The sequence below is a fragment of the Armigeres subalbatus genome, chromosome 1 (genome assembly GCF_024139115.2).
Source record: "Armigeres subalbatus isolate Guangzhou_Male chromosome 1, GZ_Asu_2, whole genome shotgun sequence".
Classification (NCBI taxonomy): Eukaryota; Metazoa; Arthropoda; class Insecta; order Diptera; family Culicidae; genus Armigeres; species Armigeres subalbatus.
In genome coordinates this window covers 246,542,274-246,562,817 of record NC_085139.1, presented here as the reverse complement: position 1 = coordinate 246,562,817, position 20,544 = coordinate 246,542,274, and the positions used below count along the sequence as shown (strand labels likewise).

Below are 20,544 nucleotides of genomic sequence, written 5' to 3'. Positions count from 1 at the left end.
GGCAGATGAACTAGCGGAACAACAACGATCAGTGATGTTAATTCACTTCACTGGGATGGCATTGGTTCTAGAATAAAATAACATAACTGATGAAGAGAACTATGTTTAATTCTAAATCATTAGTTTTACTTCGGGATACCGCAGGAATCGACAAAATAGGCCGGCGGTAGGAGAAGTACGTGCAGTATCTCCTGCATTCGACACTCACGTTCCTGTGCTGCACATAAAAGACTTCTCCATTCAGCTCGGTTCATGGCTGCACTTCGCCAACCACGCAGTCTGCGGAGGGTCCGCAAGTCGTCCTCCACCTGATCGATCCACCTTGCCCGCTGTGCACCTCGCCTTCTTGTTCCCGTCGGATCGTTGTCGAGAACCATTTTCACCGGATTACTGTCCGACATTCTGGCTACGTGCCCGGCCCACCGCAGTCTTCCGATTTTCGCGGTGTGAACGATGGATGGTTCTCCCAACAGCTGATGCAACTCGTGGTTCATTCGCCTCCTCCACGTACCGTCCGCCATCTGCAACCCACCATAGATGGTACACAACACTTTCCTTTCGAAAACTCCCAGTGCGCGTTGGTCCTCCACGAGCATCGTCCAGGTCTCGTGTCCGTAGAGAACTACCGGTCTTATAAGCGTTTTGTAGATAGTCAGTTTGGTACGGTGGCGAACTCTATTCGATCGGAGCGTCTTGCGGAGTCCAAAGTACGTACGATTTCCAGCCACTATGCGTCTCCGAATTTCTCTGCTGGTATCGTTATCGGCGGTCACCAGTGAGCCCAAGTACACGAATTCTTCAACCACCTCGATTTCGTCACCACCGATAGAAACTCGTGGTGGGTGGCTCACATTGACCTCTCTTGAGCCTCTTCCTATCATGTACTTCGTCTTCGACGTGTTGATGACTAGTCCAATCCGTTTAGCTTCGCTTTTCAGTCTGATGTAGGCTTCCTCCATCCTCTCAAAGTTACGTGCCATGATATCAATGTCGTCGGCGAAACCAAATAACTGGACGAACTTCGTGAAAATCGTACCACTCGTGTCAATCCCTGCCCTTCGTATTACTCCCTCCAAAGCGATGTTGAATAGCAGACACGAAAGACCATCACCTTGCCGTAACCCTCTACGGGTTTCGAAGGGACTCGAGAATGCCCCTGAAACTCGAACTACGCACATCACCCGATCCATCGTCGCCTTGATCAACCGTATCAGTTTATCCGGAAATCCGATCGATTGTATCATATGCGGCTTTGAAGTCGATAAATAGATGATGTGTGGGCACGTTGTATTCGCGGCATTTCTGCAATACCTGATGTATGGCGAACACCTGGTCTGTGGTAGAGCGTTCACCCATAAATCCCGCCTGGTACTGCCCCACGAACTCTCTTGCAATTGGTGTTAGTCGACGGCATAAAATTTGGGAGAGTACCTTGTAGGCAGCGTTCAGCAATGTGATTGCGCGGTAGTTGCTACAATCCAGCTTATCGCCCTTTTTGTAGATGGGACACACGACACCTTCCATCCACTCCTGCGGCAGAACCTCATCCTCCCAAACCTTGGTAATCACCCAGTGCAGCGCTCTAGCTAGTGCTTCACCACCGTGTTTAAACAGCTCTCCTGGTAGTTGGTCAACTCCAGGGGCTTTGTTGTTTTTCAGCCGGCCGATCTCCTCCTGGATTTCCTGGAGATTCGGAGCCGGAAGTCGCATGTCCTGCGCGCGTGCTCCTAGGTTCATTACCATACCGCCACCGTTGTCTGCCATATCGCCATTCAGGTGCTCTTCGTAGTGCTGCCGCCACCTTTGGATCACCTCACGCTCGTTCGTAAGAAGGTTCCCGTTTATGTCCTTACACATATCGGGCTGTGGCACGTGGCCCTTACGTGAACGGTTCAACTTCTCATAGAACTTTCGTGCGTTATTAGCGCGGTACAGTTCCTCCGTCTCTTCACGGTCTCGATCTTCCTGCTGGCGCTTTTTCATCCGGAAAATCAAGTTTTGTCTGTTCCGCGCCCGTTTGTATCGTGCCTCGTTCGCCCTCGTGCGGTGTTGCAGCAATCTCGCCCATGCTGCATTCTTCTCCTCAACTAACTGCTCACATTCGCCGTCATACCAGTCGTTTCTATGATCCGGAGCCACCGTGCCTAGTGCAGCGGTTGCGGTGCTTCCAATGGCGGATCGAATATCTCTCCAGCCATCTTCAAGAGATGCTGCGCCTAGCTGCTTTTCCGTTGGGAGTGCCACTTCCAGCTGCTGCGCGTAGTCTTGGGCTAGTCTACCGTCTTGTAGCCGCCCAATGTTGAGCCGCGGCGGACGACTCCGACGCGTGTTGATCACCGTCGAGAGTTTTGAGCGCAGACATACTGCGACGAGGTAGTGGTCGGATTCAATATTCGCACTGCGGTAAGTGCGTACATTCGTGATGTCGGAGAAGAATTTACCGTCGATTAGAACGTGGTCGATTTGGTTTTCCGTTACTTGATTAGGTGATTTCCATGTGGCCTTGTGGATATTCTTACGGGGGAAGAAAGTGCTTCGGACTACCATTCCGCGGGAGGCTGCAAAGTTTATGCATCGTTGGCCGTTGTCGTTCGATACGGTATGCAGACTATCCGGTCCGATGACCGGTCTATACATTTCCTCCCTTCCTACCTGAGCGTTCATGTCACCGATGACGATTTTGACGTCCCGCAGTGGGCATCCATCGTATGTCTGCTCCAGCTGCGCATAGAACGCTTCTTTCTCGTCGTCGGATCTCCCTTCGTGTGGGCAGTGCACGCTGATGATGCTATAGTTGAAGAAACGGCCTTTAATCCTCAGCTTGCACATCCTTGCGTTGATTGGCTGCCAACCAATCACGCGTTGGCGCATCTTTCCCAGCACTATGAAGCCGGTTCCCAGCTCGTTGGTGGTGCCACAGCTTTGGTAGAAGGTAGCCGCTCGATGCCCGCTTTTCCACACTTTCTGTCCTGTCCAGCAGATTTCCTGCAGCGCTACGACATCGAAGTTGCGGGGATGTAATTCATCGTAGATTATCCTGTCGCAACCTGCGAAGCCTAGCGACTTGCAGTTCCATGTTCCAAGCTTTCAATCGTGATCCTTTATTCGTCGCCTAGGTCGTTGTCGATTGTATCGAGTCGTATTATCTTCTATGTCGTTCGTAATAGTTGTTTTTAAAGGCGGCTTATTGGGCCTGCGCAAACCTCCTGTCTCGTCGGAGGGCCGTCGTGTCAGGGCTGTTTAGCGTCCCACCTAACACCAGGACTTGGGCTTGTGCGCTTTGAGCGGCACACGGTCGCTTTGGCGGAGCCTACTTGCGGATACATGCAGCTTTTATAGAGGTTTAACAGGGCCCACTGTCAAACCCCACCACATCCTAGGCAGGCGCCACAACTCGCAGATGGCCTGGGGAGGGATCGTCAAGCCCTTGGACATAGTCCCTGCTGCCCCCGAGATCGAGACATGTGCCACCCAGATTAATCGCTATAGTTGGATCCGAAGCACAATCCAGGTAGAGAAACTACTTCATGAACCAGATGAAATCTCTGTAGGTTCTTAGATTAGTAGGTGCTGGGATCGAAGATGATATTCGATTGAAAAGTTACTCAACTGTTAGCAATTTTCATATTTATTTGAATACGGCGTTGTTCTGTTGCTCCCAAGCAATTACAAATTGTACTTTGAAGAAAATTCGCCTCAGCTCAAACTTCTCCCATGTAATATGATGGTTATGATATGAACCAATTTGTTTTCCACAATACACCTATCCAATCACAAGCAGCAACAAAGCTTATGATTTGTACTTTGAAAAATATTTGTCTCGGCTCAATCTTCTCTCGTGTGAAATTATTATGCTGAAAAGAACCCATTTGTTTTCAGTAATTCACCTTCCCAATCACAAGCAGCGACAAAACCGAAGCAGAATCTAGAGAAAATTTCATTTCATTGCTACTGACCCAAATGTCAGCCACTCGATAAGTTACCGCTAAAACGCGATAGACACCATCCATGCGAATCAATTTTCGCAGCATCCCCCTCCGAAGAGAGCTTGCGCTGCTGCCGACGCACTGGCATCGAACGAACGAAAGGCGGAGCAAGCAAGCCGATATCAAGCAATTATAATTTGCACTTTGAAGAAGTAAAAGAAGAAGAAGAAGAAGAAGAAGAGGCCCTGGTTATGTACAAAAGCACTGGCATCGAACGAAAGAAAGGCGGAGCAAGCAAGCCGATGCCAATGATACGGCTCCCAAAGGGGCTCCCAAAGGGGCTCCCAATTGCTACGAGAGGCGGCAGCAACGCTCAAAGAAACATCATCAAGGGCGTCTCATCGAAGGCTCCGAGCATTATAAACAACCTCGTAAATGGCATCTTCGTGCGTGTCGAGCTGGCGAAGCCCGCCGTTTCGGAGTCAGTCGTACGTCAGCTCCTAGTGAATGAACGAGGAAGTAGGTTCACTTAAAACGGCCTTTTCCAGGGCCAAAGTCCCACTCAAAGAGGAGAGGAATTTTCGTACCGCGCACGCCGGAAATCAAAATTTTGAAATGAATTTCTACTACTGATGCCACTGTCAGCCAATTTACGATTTGCCGCTGGAACACGATAGACGTCATCCATTCTAATACATTGTTTTGCAACGTCTCTATGTAAGGAGCGCATGGGCTGCTACCGACAAAGAATTTTGCCCGCCACCAAGTGATTATGATTTGCGTTTTTTGCAGATTTAAGACCGTAATCCTTGCCGTAATCGATGCCATTTTTGCAATTAACTCTTTCTTCTCATAAAATTTTGGTCCTGAGAAGAACCGATGTTCTTTCCACAATGCGCCACTAACAGTAACTAAACGATAGTCCGAAGATTGTTGCTTTTGGCGATAGCCTCTCGATGTTCCGCTTTCTGCTGAGACTGCTGCTACGGGCGTCATCGTTGTACCCTATCTCCGAGAAAATTTAATTGAACTGAGGATTGGAGTCGAGCCCGTAAGTTGCACGATTTTGATGTCTGTGCTTGCGATGCACATACGCGATTGGTTGGTTTACCGATTTTTCAGTGCCTAGTAAAATTAAATTTTTCAATAGTTTAGCACCTTGAATGCATTTTTTCGATAGTTGTGCAAAATCTTAAAGAGTTCGTCGATCGATTAACACCAAAATTTTTAAAATCGGTTGAAAGACGGCTGAGTTATTAGCCCATAATTACTGACCACTTTCTTAGATTTGAAACTGCAGAATGACCCTCCTATGTTCCGGAAAGACGTAATCCTACGTCAAAAAAATCCTTCGCACTGTATGGACACCTTAAGAACATAAATAATTTTGGATTTCTTTTTCCTCCATATCCTTAGAGTCGACATACACTTTTCCTTGAACTGTATTTAGCGTTGGATGCGAGATGATCTCCATTTGAGTTCAATCGGCGAGCTCTGTTATGTTCAGCAACTTGTTATAAACACTTTTAGATGAAGTGCGGAGAATATATCACGAACCGCGCGCTTCTCGCGAAGCTCCCACTTTAGAGCCAATAGCTGTTTCAATTATCGTTCCAACAATGAACGCATTTGGAAGCGGTTTATTTAGGTTGCGATCGGCGTTGGCATCTGTATCCTCACTCGTTTTCCGTCGCAGTAACAATACCATGGTTCCCGTATCATCCGTGTTTCGCATCCAATGAGGCTGTCTGTGGCCAAGTGGTTCATGATTGGGTCCACCGGGGGCCGGAGGAGCTGCCGGCCATGTGACCGGAGCTTATCGACACTACACTTGAAGCTTCCTTTCTGTTTTCGATACTCTCCAATATAAGTAAAGGTCCGAAAGGTAATGTTTTTAGAATGTTCCACCACTCGGGATAGTTTGCTCTATTCTTGTCGTAATTGTATTGTTTCCGTGGCTAATGAATTCAGAATTCTTCAGATATACCACTTTTGCGTTGATCACGAATGGAACACCTTAAGAAAAAAAAACTGTAGCAGCAATTTTCGTTCTGTACTTCCTATGAAAAAATAGGTTTCGAGGCAGAGTAATTCGCGTGTGTTGTTTACCAACCGTAACCCGAGTACTCGAATGAACTGGCTCATATTAGTTTGGATCTGCAAGGCGAAATCCTGGTTCACGACGAAATATCGGTGTGCTGCTGCGGCAGGCTTGACATGATCTTTGACAATACATAGAATTGTACCTCAAAAGACGTATCCTCAGAGTTTTAGGTCAGTATTGACTAGGGTGGTCTAACCGGTAGTACCGAAACCGGTAATACCGGTATTACCGGCCAATTTTGGGTACCGAAAATACCGGTATTAGAGACGGAAAATACCGGTATTTTCGGTATTTCAAATTTTGCTGTCAGTATAAAAAATCTCGAATATTTTTTTCCTACTTACATCAGCTCAACTGCCTGTAATCGCATATCTGTCGCATGTAAACAGGAAATCCAGCATAGATAGGACAAATATTCGGTTATAAGCAGTAAAGACTCATCGAGCAAAAAACACAAAAATTAAATGCGCGCATGAGTAACTTTGCCCAAGTAAGCATCATTGACGACGTTTACGGTACAACAAAAATCGATCAAAATCGTCATTAATCATACCTGTTGCTTCATTCTCTTATCCATCTGTCAAACTGCGAATGACTTTTTCTTCAATAAACATTGTTGATATCGTCGAGAATTTTCCCACAATGTATGAAATTGTGAAAAAGGTACGAGCCGTAGTAGTTCTTTTCCGGACACCTGAAAAAAAAACGATTTTTCGCAAACATATTTGCCGTGATTCGCAATTTGTCTTATCTGAATAGGAAACCCAGCAAAGATGGGACAGATATGCGATTCACGGCAGATGTGTCCGTTCTGAATTAGGAAAAGAATTTGAATCAGTGGCTGATGCCAAGGCACGCTGAAATAATTCAAGTCCTCGAACCTGTTCAAGCTGTTGTGGAACTACAAAATCCACACACATTTCCGGCACTATTTCGATGCTTTTAAGGAATGAATCCAGGAAAGATGATCCAAATACGCCGATCTTTTTGCTTTTTAATAAATTAATATATAAATTAATAAATCTTTCCAAAAAGCAATCAATCAGAAACGATCTTGGCGTTTTCTTCGAGGCACCCAGAGCTACTTTGATTAAGCAAGCGTACGGGATCTTGAAGCGTCTTATCATTTTTGAGGCGATCGTAGAGACTGAGACAACGGATATCAACAACTTGTGAAGAAACTGTAGCAGAGCAAAACATTTGCATTGCTGGTGGCAAATACGTTGACGCCAGGAGCCTTGCATACAATCCGTAAAGAATTCTCCTACTATGAATCGGAAGGGATTAAGGGCAACTATTTGACACTGATTTTCGACAGTCTTGGCACCATTCGTCCTACTTCGGTTGAACCAGAGAGGGCATTCTCAGTAGTTGACAACATTGCTAACAAAATACAATGCGGATTGGGAGATGAGTCGTCCAGTATGTAATGTCTACTTAAGTTTCCCTTTGACCAGCTCAACAAGCAATGATTTTAACATTTGAGGTTTGTCAACAAATATTGTTTTTCATTGAAAAATCCAAATCAAAAGTTTTTTCTTTTACTACCTGAAATTTTTACAAAAACCGGTAATATTCTACCGGTATTACCGGTATTAACTTCATCAAATACCGAATACCGGTATTTGACAAAAATGGCCAATACCGACCACCCTAGTATTGACTGTAAATCAACAGAAAGGAAACCGCTCTCTCAACAGGTCTCATGGAGACGACGGAAAATCAAACTGTCATTAGACAACACGCAACAGAGAAAAATCCTAGCTTGTCACTCCAACTTGGCCTGTCAGTCCTTCGATCGCTGATTAAAGGTATACTGCTAGTATTGTCCCATAATTGCTGCGTTTCTTACGTAAATGCGACAGATATGCAATTACAGTCAGTATAGCCGATCATCAATTCCGTTGGGTTTAAAAAAAATCTAAGCAAGCGATTTTTTGGTTTGGTTTTGACAGTTGATTCAAAAGTAAATGACTACAGCGCCACTAGCGTTCTAGTACTTATGCTACTACTGTTTTGACGATGTAAGTTTGACTATGAAATGCCTGAAATTTTAAATGAAATAATTTTTTTTGAAAACTGTGCGAAATTTAAATAAGAATTGGGATTGGGATTGCATTGAGTTTTAAATGGAATTCGTATTCAAATTAAATTGGACTTTGGTTGCTCCGAATTTGAATGAATTCGGATTAAACTTTACACTATGCCAAAATATATAATTTGCATTACATTGTGATTATGTTGTACTTCTTCAACGATTTGGCAAAAGCTTGTTGATCAATATCAAAAGCCCTTGAAAAAAACCCATCTAAAACATTACTTCCCAAACGTCCCTCTGGAAAGAATCACATACACCTGAATCTCCGATACCTCAACCGGCCCACTCATCAGAAACGTCAACCGCCAATAGCCCTCGGGAACCACCGACGGTATATTGTCCAGCGTATGCCTCAAGTGTTTGAACCAGTAATGACCGGCCGGGATGGAACAAATCCCTTCCGGACCAACCTGCGGCAAGTTGGTGCTATCCCGCAGTTTATCCTGGAAGGTGCGATAGGACTCGTTCATAAAATGGCAGAACGGTTGCTCGGCCAGCTTCATCGGATACTCGTTGAACTGGTTGTTGCCGATGCGGCTGTAAGCCGTCTTCATCTGGAACTGTTCGTAAGGTGATAAAGAATGGTTAACATTGTGCTAAAGGTGGTGTGACTGATGCTTACCGTAAAAGTGTTGTCAAAAGTAACGAGGGTGTCGATCGTACCGTTCAGAACTGCGCAGGTCCGGTTGTACTTGGCGACTCGCAGGTTCGTCTTCATAATACCGAATCCCGTGGGCTGCACGATTCGTTGTAGAGTGATGTCCGGAATTACGTCCAAAGTTGCAGCCCAAACGAAGGGGATGATTGAGATGATCAGCGGGAGCAATTCGATTTGCATTGTGTGACTTTGCTGAACTGAAGCACCAAAGCAAGACGTCTTTCGGGAATATCGCACCCGACAATTCAATTCTGTTTCATACGTACAACTTTGTTTAATGATGAAAATCGGTAGTCAACAACTGTTCGTGTTGACAGATCAGCTTCAAATATGAACAGAACACGAATGTTTTCCAATTTGTTTCTACATGCCACTTGTCAAGCCAGCATTGTAACAAAAATAGGTCACGCTTTCTGAAACATGTTCGCTCTGAATCGGATGTCTTCTTCTTCTTCTTATTGGCATTACATCCCCACACTGGGACAGAGCCGCCTCGCAGCTTAGTGTTCATTGAGCACTTCCACAGTTAGTAACTGCGAGGTTTCTAAACCAGGTTACCATTTGTGCATTCGTATATCATGAGGCTAACACGATGATACTTTTATGCCCAGGGAAGTCGAGACAATTTCCAATCCGAAAATTTCCTAGCCCGGCACCGGGAATGGAACCCAGCCACCCTCAGCATGGTCTTGCTTTGTAGCCGCGCGTCTTACCGCACGGCTAAGGAGGGCCCCATAATCGGATCGGATGTACACAATAAATATTCCCTATGGCATAGAATTGAGAGGATCGTCAAATTGAAGGGATTCAGGTCAACCTTGTGAGGTATGTTTTCTGCTAATTTGTTAATTGATTTCGGATTAGAAGTGTCACGTTTTTATCCAACGAACTCATGCATTTTCAACGTGAGTGACACTGTTCTAAATCTTGTACACAATTATTCAAAGTAGCGGCGCTAATGAGCTACATGGTCGTTATCGAAACCACTGTCACGAAATCATTTGGATTTTGCATTCGCCTGTCAACTGACTTTCAGATCACGCAGGTCAATGGAACCTGAGTCGTTTTAAACGAAGCTGTAAGCATCCTGGTCGATATGGACAACGATCTCCGAAGATTGTTTTTACAACATATGATTCTTCACAACAAAGATTCTTCACGTCCCCTTAAGCAACAACTAGTTGGTCCTCCAATCTCTTTAAGATCACGGATATCCCAACGATGAGTTTTATTTGAAACCATAACAAATCGGGTCGAAAGCATTTCTTCAGATTTCCTCAAGGAATTTATTCACATTTCTTCTGGAGACTCATTTCAATTTTCTCAGAAAATTACCCAGGAGATTAAATTTTTTTACCGGTAAATCTATTCGATTTTTTACGAGAAATTAAATGGAATTAGCTCGAAGAATTTATTCAGATTTCATCGGAAATTATTTCAATTTATTTGACGCACAGACAAACTGATCACGATTTCATAACAAAAGGCGGCACTCAAGAAACCGTTCAAGCACTACTGGCGAGACGTAGACCATCCAGTCAGTGGGGAGCTATCCGAATTCTTGGCCAAGGCAAGGGTACAGTTAAATATTGAGCATCACTGATGTGCCTTATGGAATTTAAAAATTAGTTAAGATACTTTTCACAAAAATAAAATGCAAAAAGTAATCAGTTGTATGTATAAGGGACTTTTCTATGTTTTGGAGGCCTACGCCTCTTATCAATAATATTGTGAAGGTCAACTTTCACCAGTAACAGCAGAACAACAACAACATTCGTGATCGTAATTACTTTACGGTAGGTGTAGCAAATCGCATTAGACAATTATCGACAACAATTTTTGCATTCCTGTCTTTCCCACGGATCTCGCCTGGTTTAGTCTCAATTCAAACCACAATACGAACATAATGCAGGCCATTTCCCTCGCGTTATTTTCCATACTCATCCGATTTACGATCAGCCAGGTAATCGAAACCGCCACCGAAATCACCCTGCAACGGATAGAGCAAATCTCCGGTTTCGGAATGTTGAAGGCGAACCTGCGGGTCACCAAATTCAATCGAACTTGCGCCGTCCTAAATGGCACCGTCGACATATTCGTCGATTTGGACAACAGCTACTCGGTAATTACGAACTGTCTCTAGCAATCTGACCCACGATTAACCCCGACAGAGCACACAGTTCCAGATGAAGGCAGCCTACAGCCGGATGGGGAACAACCAGTTCAACGAGTACCCGATGAAGATTGCCGAGCGGCCGATGTGTCACTACATCAACGACACGTACCGGATCTTTCAGGACATGCTCCATGACACCACCAATCTGCCGCTGGTGGGGCCGGAGGGGTTGTGTCCGATGCCGGCCGGGAACTACTGGTTCAAGCAGGTCAAGAACATCATGAACGATGTGCCCCCGATGGTCCCGGAGGGGTACTGGCGGTTGTCGTTTCTGATCAGCGGTCGGCAGGACATTGCCGAGCTGCAGGTGTTTGTGAGTTTAACGAAGGGATTCTTTGGGTAACACAACTGTTGGGAATGAAGTTTTGTGAACGTTTTTAGCGTTTTGAATAGAATGATCTTTAAAGAAGGCCAACTATCAGAGTGGGGATTAGTCCCGAAAAAACTGCCTCTCAGGTCGGTCGATTGTATTGTTAAAGTATCGTTGGTAGATAGAATGTCTGCTTTATGAACTTCATGCTAAACATGAGTTATCTCGGTGGTGGTCTCAAGGTAGCCAATGACCTCAGAATCATATCCGGATATCTTAATTCTACTTGGCTTGCAAAATGCTGAAGTTTGATACCCATATTGCAAATATGGAACAAAAATATCGAACTGGCCATTTTGAGGTTCCCAAAGAGTCACTTCAAAGAAACCTGTTGTTAGCCATTTCTGGATCACGTGTCACCATGATTTTTGGTTCTAATATAACCCCTATATACAAATCTATCAAAATGGTATAAATAGGGACAAAATAAACGTCATTTTCTTGGACTTATATCGCTAAAAAAGGAAGTTGTGGTCCAAATTACTGCAGGTCCAGTGACCCGTTGGAATAACTCTGGATAGGAGCACCACATCACAAGTCCCAACATATATTCTAAACTCTGGGATCCGTACGAGCAGAACAGTAATAAAACCAGGCCAATACGTCATATAATGACGAAATGAAATTCAAATTTGAACTTTTTGCTTCCCGATGCTTAAACGATTGCATTTGCCATTTTATAATCCTCCCAAAAAAATTGGCAAATTTGGATGTAGGTAATTTGATTCCGCACACGTCATTTAAAGTCTGTAATGAATTTATGCCCAGGGAAGTCGAGACAATTTCCAATCCGAAAATTGTCTTGACCGGCGATATAGTTATATTTTTATTATTGCAAATTGAGGATACACTCTTCCTCTTTCCAACGATATGCTGATCTCTATGATCGGTTGAGAAATGTTGGAGTTATGACAGTTTTGGTGAGTCAAGAATTGACAAAACTCGACAAAATCGTGTATAACTAACGAAGGGTTAATCTTTCTGCAGAATTTAACTCGGATCCTTAATAAACTCGCCGAAAGCTTTCGAAACAATATAAATTTAGGCACTTTTAAGAACCTCGTGCAAAAAGTGGCCCGGTTTCAGCGAGAATTACTCATGAAATTACTCTGGAAATTCGAATGAATTTCCTCTGGAAGTTCGAATAAATCTCCTCTGCAAATTCGAATGAATCTCCTCTGCAAATTCAGATGAATTTGCTCTGGAAAATCGAATAAACTTCCTCTGGAAATTCGAATGAATTTCCTCAGGAAATTCGAATGAATTTGCTCAGGAAATTCGAATGAATTTGCTCAGGAAATTCGAATGAATTTCCTCGGGAAATTCGAATGAATTTCCTCGGGAAATTCGAATGAATTTTCTCGCATAATTGAATTGAATTTCCTCGGGAAATTCGAATGATTTTCTTAGGGAAATTCGAATGATTTTCTTAGGGAAATTCGAATGAATTTCCTCGAGAAATTCGAATGAATTTCCTCGGGAAATTCGAATGAATTTCCTCGGGAAATTCGAATGAATTTCCTCGGGAAATTCGAATGAATTTCCTCGGAAATTCGAATGAATTTCCTCGGGAAATTCGAATGAATTTCCTCGGGAAATTCGAATGAATTTCCTCGGGAAATTCGAATGAATTTCCTCGGGAAATTCGAATGAATTTCCTCGGGAAATTCGAATGAATTTCTTCGGGAAATTCGAATGAATTTCTTCGGGAAATTCGAATGAATTTCTTCGGGAAATTCGAATGAATTTCTTCGGGAAATTCGAATGAATTTCCTCGGGAAATTCGAATGAATTTCCTCGGGAAATTCGAATGAATTTCCTCGGGAAATTCGAATGAATTTCCTCGGGAAATTCGAATGAATTTCCTCGGGAAATTCGAATGAATTTCCTCGGGAAATTCGAATTAATTTCCTCGGGAAATTCGAATTAATTTCCTCGGGAAATTCGAATGAATTTCCTCGGGAAATTCGAATGAATTTCCTCGGGAAATTCGAATGAATTTCCTCGGGAAATTCGAATGAATTTCCTCGGGAAATTCGAATGAATTTCATTCGAATTTCCCGAGGAAATTCATTCAATTTCCCGAGGAAATTCATCTGAATTTCGAGGAATTCATTCGAATTTCCCGAGGAAATTCATTCGATTTTACAGAGGAAATTCATTAGAATTTCCCGAGGAAGCTCATTCGAATTTCCCGAGGAAACTCATTCGAATTTCCCGAGGAAATTCATTCGAATTTTCCGAGGAAATTCATTCGAATTTCCCGAGGAAATTTATTCGAATTTCTCGAGAAAAGTCATTCGAATTTCTCGAGGAAATTCATTCGAATTTCCCGAGGAAATTTATTCGAATTTCCCGAGGAAATTCATTCGAATTTCCCAAGGAAATTAATTTGAATTTCCCAAGGAAATTAATTCGAATTTCTGAATTTCCCGAGGAAATTTATACGAATTTCGAGGAAATTCATCTGAAATTCTGAGGAAATTCAGAATTTAGGAAATTCATTCAATTTCCCTAGGAAATTCATTCGAATTTCCTGAGGAAATTCATTCGAATTTCCTGAGGAAATTCATTCAAATTTCCCTCAGAAATTCATTCAAATTTCCCGAGGAAATTCATTCGAATTTCCCGTGGAAATTCATTTCAATTTCTCGAAAAAATTCATTCGAATTTCCCTAGGAAATGCATTCGAATTTCCCGAAGAAATTCATTCGAATCTCCTGAGAAAATTCATTCGAATTTCCCGAGGAAATTAATTCGAATTTCGAGGAAATTCATTCGAATTTCGAGGAAATTAATTCGAATTTCGAGGAATTCATTCGAATTTCGAGGAAATTCATTCGAATTTCGAGGAAATTCATTCGAATTTCGAGGAAATTCATTCGAATTTCGAGGAAATTCATCTGAGTTTCGAGGAAATTCATTCGAATTTCCCATGGAAATTCATTCGAATTTCCCAAGGAAATTCATTCGAATTTCCAGAGGAAATTCGTTCGGATTTCCAGAGGAAATTCATTCAAATTTAGAGGGGAAGTTCATTCGAATTTCCAGAAGAGATTCATTGGAATTTCCACAGGAAATTCATTCGATTTCCCAGAAGAAATTCATTGGAATTTCCAGAGGAAATTCATTCGATTCAACAGAGGAAATTCATTCGAATTTCCCGATGAAATTCATTCGAATTTCCAGAGGAAATTAATTCGAATTTCCCGAAGAAACTCATTTGAATTTCCCGTAAAAATTCATTTGAAAATTTCCTCGGGAAATTCGAATGAATTTTCTCGGGAAATTCGAATAAATTTCCTCGGGAAATTCAAATGAATTTTCTCGGGAAATTCGAATGAATTTCCTCGGGAAATTCAAATGAATTTTCTCGGGAAATTCGAATGAAATTCCTCGGGAAATTCAAACAAATTTCTTAAGGAAAATCGAATGAATTTCCTCGGGAAATTCGAACGAATTTCCTCGGGAGATTCGAATGAATTTCCTCAGGAAATTGAATGAATTTCCTCGGGAAATTCGAATGAATTTCCTCGGGTAATTCGAATGAATTTTTTCGGGAAAATCGAATGAGTTTCCACGGAGAATTCGAATGAATTTCTTCGGGAATTTCCAATGAATTTCCTCGGGAAATTCAAATGAATTTCCTCGGGAAATTCGAATAAATTTCCTCTGGAAAAACGAATGAATTTTCTCTGGAAAATCGAATGAATTTTTTCGGGAAATTCGAGTGAATTTCTTCGGGAAATTTGAATGAATTTCCTTGGGAAATTCAAATGAATTTCCTCGGGAAATTCGAATGATTTTCTTAGGGAAATTCGAATGAATTTCCTCGGGAAATTCGAATGAATTTCCTCGGGAAATTCGGATGAATTTCCTTGGGAGATTCGAATGAATTGCCTCGGCAATTTCGAATGAATTTCCTCTGGAAATTCGAATGAATTGCCTCGGGAATTTCGAATGAATTTCCTCTGGAAATTCGAATGAATTGCCTCGGGAATTTCGAATGAATTTCCTTGGGGAAATCGAATGAACTCCTCTGGAAATTTGAATAATTTTCCTCGGGATATTCGAATGAATTTCCTGGGGAAATTCGAATGAATTTCCTCGGGAAATTCGCACGAATTTCCCAAGGAAATTCGAACGAATCTCCTGAGAAAATTAAATCGAATTTCCCGATGAAATTCATTTGAATTTCCTAGAAATTCATTCGAATTTCGAGGAAATTCATTCAATTTCGAGGAAATTCATTCGAATTTCCCTAAGAAATTCATTCGAATTTCCGAGGAAATTCATTCAATTTCAGGGAAATTCATTTGAATTTGAGGAAATTCATTTGAATTTCCCGAGGAAATTCATTTGAATTTCCCGAGGAAATTCATTTGAATTTCCCGAGGAAATTCATTTGAATTTCCCGAGGAAATTCATTTGAATTTCCCGAGGAAATTCATTTGAATTTCCCGAGGAAATTCATTTGAATTTCCCGAGGAAATTCATTTGAATTTCGAGGAAATTCATTTGAATTTCTTCAGGAAATTCATTTGAATTTCTTCAGGAAATTCATTTGAATTTCTTCAGGAAATTCATTTGAATTTCTTCAGGAAATTCATTTGAATTTCCCCAGGAAATTCATTCGAATTTCGAGGAAATTCATTCGAATCTCGAGGAAATTCATTTGAATTTCCCGAAGAAATTCATTCGATTTTCCCAAGGAAATTCATTCGAATTTCCGAGGAAATTCATTCAAAATTCGAGGAAATTCAATCGAATTTCCCGAGGAGATTGATTCGAATTTCGAGAAAATTCATTCGAATTTCCCTAAGAAATTCATTCGAATTTCCCGAGGAAATTCATTCGAATCTCCCGAGGAAATTCATTAGAATTTCCCGAAGAAATTCATTCGAATTATTTATTCGAAAATTATTTAAATTTCCCGAGGAAATTCATTCGAATTATTTATTCGAAAAATATTTAAATTTCCCGAGGAAATTCATTCGAATTTCCCAAGGAAATTCATTCGAATTTCCCGAGGGAATTCATTCGAATTTCCCAAGGAAATTCCCGAGGAAATTCATTCGAATTTCCCAAGGAAATTCATTCGAATTTCCCAAGGAAATTCATTCGAATTTCCCAAGGAAATTCATTCAATTTCCCAAGGAAATTCATTGGAATTTCCCAAGGAAATTCATTGGAATTTCCCAAGGAAATTCGTTCGAATTTCCCAAGGGAATTCGTTCGTATTTCCCAAGGAAATTCGTTCGAATTTCCCAAGGAAATTTATTCGAATTTACCAAGGAAATTCATTCGAATTTCCAAGGAAATTCATTCGAAATTCCAAGGAAATTCATTCGAATTTCCCAAGGAAATTAATTCGAATTTCCCATGGAAATTCATTCGAATTTCCCAAGGAAATTCATTCGAATTTCCCAAGGAAATTCATTCGAATTTCCCAACGAAATTCATTCGAATTTCCCATGGAAATTCATTCGAATTTCCCAACGAAATTCATTCAAATTTCCAAGGAAATTCATTCAAATTTCCAAGGAAATTCATTCAAATTTCCAAGGAAATTCATTCAAATTTCCAAGGAAATTCATTCAATTTCCAGAGGAATTTCATTCAAATTTCCAGAGGAAATTCATTCGAATTTCCAGAAGAGATTCATTGGAATTTCCTGAGAAAATTCATTCGAATTTCCTGAGGAAACTCATTCGAATTTCCCGATGAAACTCATTTGAATTTCCTGAGAAAATTCGTTCGAAAATTTCCTCGGGAATGAATTTCCTCGGGAGATTCGAATGAATTTCCTCGGGAATTTCCCGAATTTCCCGAGGAAATTCATTCGAATTTCCCGAGCAAATTCATTCGAATTTCTCGAGGAAATTCATTCGAATTTCCCGAGGAAATTCATTCGAATTTCCCAAGGAAATTCATTCGAATTTCCCAAGGAAATTCATTCGAATTTCCCAAGGAAATTCCCCAGGAAATTTCTTCGAATTTCCCGAGGAAATTCATTCGAATTTCCCGAGGAAATTCATTCGAATTTCCCGAGGAAATTCATTCGAATTTCCCTAGGAAATTCATTCGAATTTCCCTAGGAAATTCATTCGAATTTCCCGAGGAAATTCATTCGAATTTCCCGAGGAAATTCATTCGAATTTCCCGAGGAAATTCATTCGAATTTCCCGAGGAAATTCATTCGAATTTCCCGAAGAAATTCATTCGAATTTCCCGAGGAAATTCATTCGAATTTCCCGAGGAAATTCATTCGAATTTCCCGAGGAAATTAATTCGAATTTCCCGAGGAAATTCATTCGAATTTCCCGAGGAAATTAATTCGAATTTCGAGGAATTCATTCAATTTCTGAGGAAATTCATTCGAATTTCGAGGAAATTCATTCGAATTTCGAGGAAATTCATTCCAATTTCCCGAGGAAATTCATTCGAGTTTCCCGAGGAAATTCATTCGAATTTCCCAAGGAAATTCATTCGAATTTCCCAAGGAAATTCATTCGAATTTCCAGAGGAAATTCGTTCGGATTTCCAGAGGAAATTCATTCAAATTTAGAGGGGAAGTTCATTCGAATTTCCAGAAGAGATTCATTGGAATTTCCAGAGGAAATTCATTCGAGTTCCCAAAAGAAATTCATTGGAATTTCCAGAGGAAATTCATTCGATTTTACAGAGGAAATTCATTCGAAGTTCCCGATGAAATTCATTCGAATTTCCAGAGGAAATTAATTCGAATTTCCCGAAGAAACTCATTCGAATTTCCCGAGAAAATTCGTTCGAAAATTTCCTCGGGAAATTCGAATGAATTTCCTCGGGAAATTCGAATGAATTTCCTCGGGAAATTCGAATGAATTTTCTCGGGAAATTCGAATGAATTTTCTCGGGAAATTCGAATGAATTTCCTCGGGAAATTCAAATGAATTTTCTCGGGAAATTCGAATGAAATTCCTCGGGAAATTCGAACAAATTTCTTAAGGAAAATCGAATGAATTTCCACGGAGAATTCATTCGAATTTCCTCGGGAAAATCGAATGAATTTCCTCGGGAATTTCCAATGAATTTCCTCGGGAAATTCAAATGAATTTCCTCGGGAAATTCGAATGAATTTCCTCGGGTAATTCGAATGAATTTTTTCGGGAAAATCGAATGAGTTTCCACGGAGAATTCAAATGAATTTCTTCTGGAAATTCGGATGAATTTCCTCTGGAAATGCGGAATGAACTTCCTCCGGAAATCCGGAATGAATTTTCTCCGGAAATCCAGAATAAATGTCCTCTAGAAATCCGGAATGAATTTCCTCGGGAAATTCGAATGAATTTTTCGGGAAATTCGAGTGAATTTCTTCGGAAACTTGAATGAATTTCCTCGGAAATTGAAATGAATTTCCTTGGGAAATTCGAATGAATTTCTTAGGAAATTGAATGAATTTCCTCGGGAAATTGAATGAATTTCCTCGAAATTCGAATGAATTTCCTCTGGAAGTTCGAATGAATTGCCTCGGCAATTTCGAATGAATTTCCTCTGGAAATTCGAATGAATTGCCTCGAATTTCGAATGAATTTCCTCTGGAAATTCGAATGAATTGCCTCGGGAATTTCGAATGAATTTCCTTGGGAAATCGAATGAACTCCTCTGAAATTTGAATAATTTTCCTCAGGATATTCGAATGAATTTCCTCGGGAAATTCGAATGAATTTCCTCGGGAAATTCGAAGGAATTTCCTCGGGAAATTCGAACGAATTTCCTGAGAAAATTAATTCGAATTTCCCGAGGAAATTCATTCGAATTTCCCGAGGAAATTCATTCGAATTTCCCGAGGAAATTCATTCGAATTTCCCGAGGAAATTCATTCGAATTTCCCGAAGAAATTCATTCGAATTTCCCGAGGAAATTCATTCGAATTTCCAGAGGAAATTCATTCGAATTTCCCGAAGAAACTCATTCGAATTTCCCGAGGAAATTCATTTGAATTTCCTGAGGAAATTCATTTGAATTTCTGAGGAAATTCATTTGAATTTCGAGGAAACTCATTTGAATTTCCCGAGGAAATTCATTTGAATTTCTAAGAAATTCATTTGAATTTCCTGAGGAAATTCATTTGAATTTCTGAGGAAATTCATTTGAATTTCGAGAAATTCATTTGAATTTCGAGGAAATTCCTTCGAATTTCCCCAGGAAATTCATTCGAATTTCCCGAGGAAATTCATTCGAATCTCCTGAGGAAATTCATTTGAATTTCCCGAAGAAATTCATTCGATTTTCCCGAAGAAATTCATTCGATTTTCCCAAGGAAATTCATTCGAATTTCCCGAGGAAATTCATTCAAAATTCCCGAGGAAATTCAATCGAATTTCCCGAGGAGATTGATTCGAATTTCCCGAGGAAATTCATTCGAATTTCCCTAAGAAATTCATTCGAATTTCCCGAGGAAATTCATTCGAATCTCCCGAGGAAATTCATTAGAATTTCCCGAAGAAATTCATTCGAATTATTTATTCGAAAATTATTTAAATTTCCCGAGGAAATTCATTCGAATTATTTATTCGAAAATTATTTAAATTTCGAGGAAATTCATTCGAATTTCCCAAGGAAATTCATTCGAATTTCGAGGAATTCATTCGAATTTCCAAGGAAATTCGAGGAATTCATTCGAATTTCCCAAGGAAATTCATTCGAATTTCATGAAATTCATTCGAATTTCCCAAGGAAATTCATTCGAATTTCCCGGGAAATTCATTCAATTTCCCAAGGAAATTCATTCAATTTCCCAAGGAAATTCATTCGAATTTCCCAAGGAAATTCATTCGAATTTCCCAAGGAAATTCATTCGAATTTCCCAAGGAAATTCATTCAATTTCCCAAGGAAATCCATTCGAATTTCCCGAGGAAATTCATTCAATTTCCCAAGGAAATTCATCTGAATTCCCAAGGAAATTCATTCGAATTTCAAGGAAATTCATTCGAATTCCCAAGGAAATTCATTCGAATTTCCCAAGAAATTCATTCGAATTTCCCAAGGAAATTCATTCGAATTTCCCAAGGAAATTCATTCGAATTTCAAGGAAATTCATTCAATTTCAAGGAAATTCATTCAATTTCGGGAAATTTATCTGAATTTCCATGGAAATTCATTCGAATTTCCCAGGAAATTCATTCAATTTCCCAAGGAAATTCATTGAATTCCCAACGAAATTCATTCG

The 20,544-nt window shown here is 40.8% G+C and overlaps 3 protein-coding genes across 9 annotated transcripts in view; 2 read left to right on the top strand and 1 right to left on the bottom strand.

The window, feature by feature from the left end:
* LOC134206369 (uncharacterized) overlaps window positions 1-20,544 on the top strand; it is a 446,638-nt gene that overhangs the window by 205,789 nt on the left and 220,305 nt on the right. The window lies entirely within an intron of this gene.
* LOC134218841 (uncharacterized) lies at window positions 8,347-9,107 on the bottom strand. Its single transcript, XM_062697735.1, has 2 exons — window positions 8,751-9,107; window positions 8,347-8,688 (listed from the first exon to the last, which is right to left on the bottom strand). Exons 1-2 carry the CDS (start codon window positions 8,964-8,966, stop codon window positions 8,347-8,349), a joined length of 558 nt encoding a protein of 185 aa, XP_062553719.1. The 5' UTR covers window positions 8,967-9,107.
* Window positions 10,693-11,305, top strand: LOC134218825 (uncharacterized). Its single transcript, XM_062697734.1, has 2 exons — window positions 10,693-10,908; window positions 10,967-11,305. Exons 1-2 carry the CDS (start codon window positions 10,693-10,695, stop codon window positions 11,303-11,305), a joined length of 555 nt encoding a protein of 184 aa, XP_062553718.1.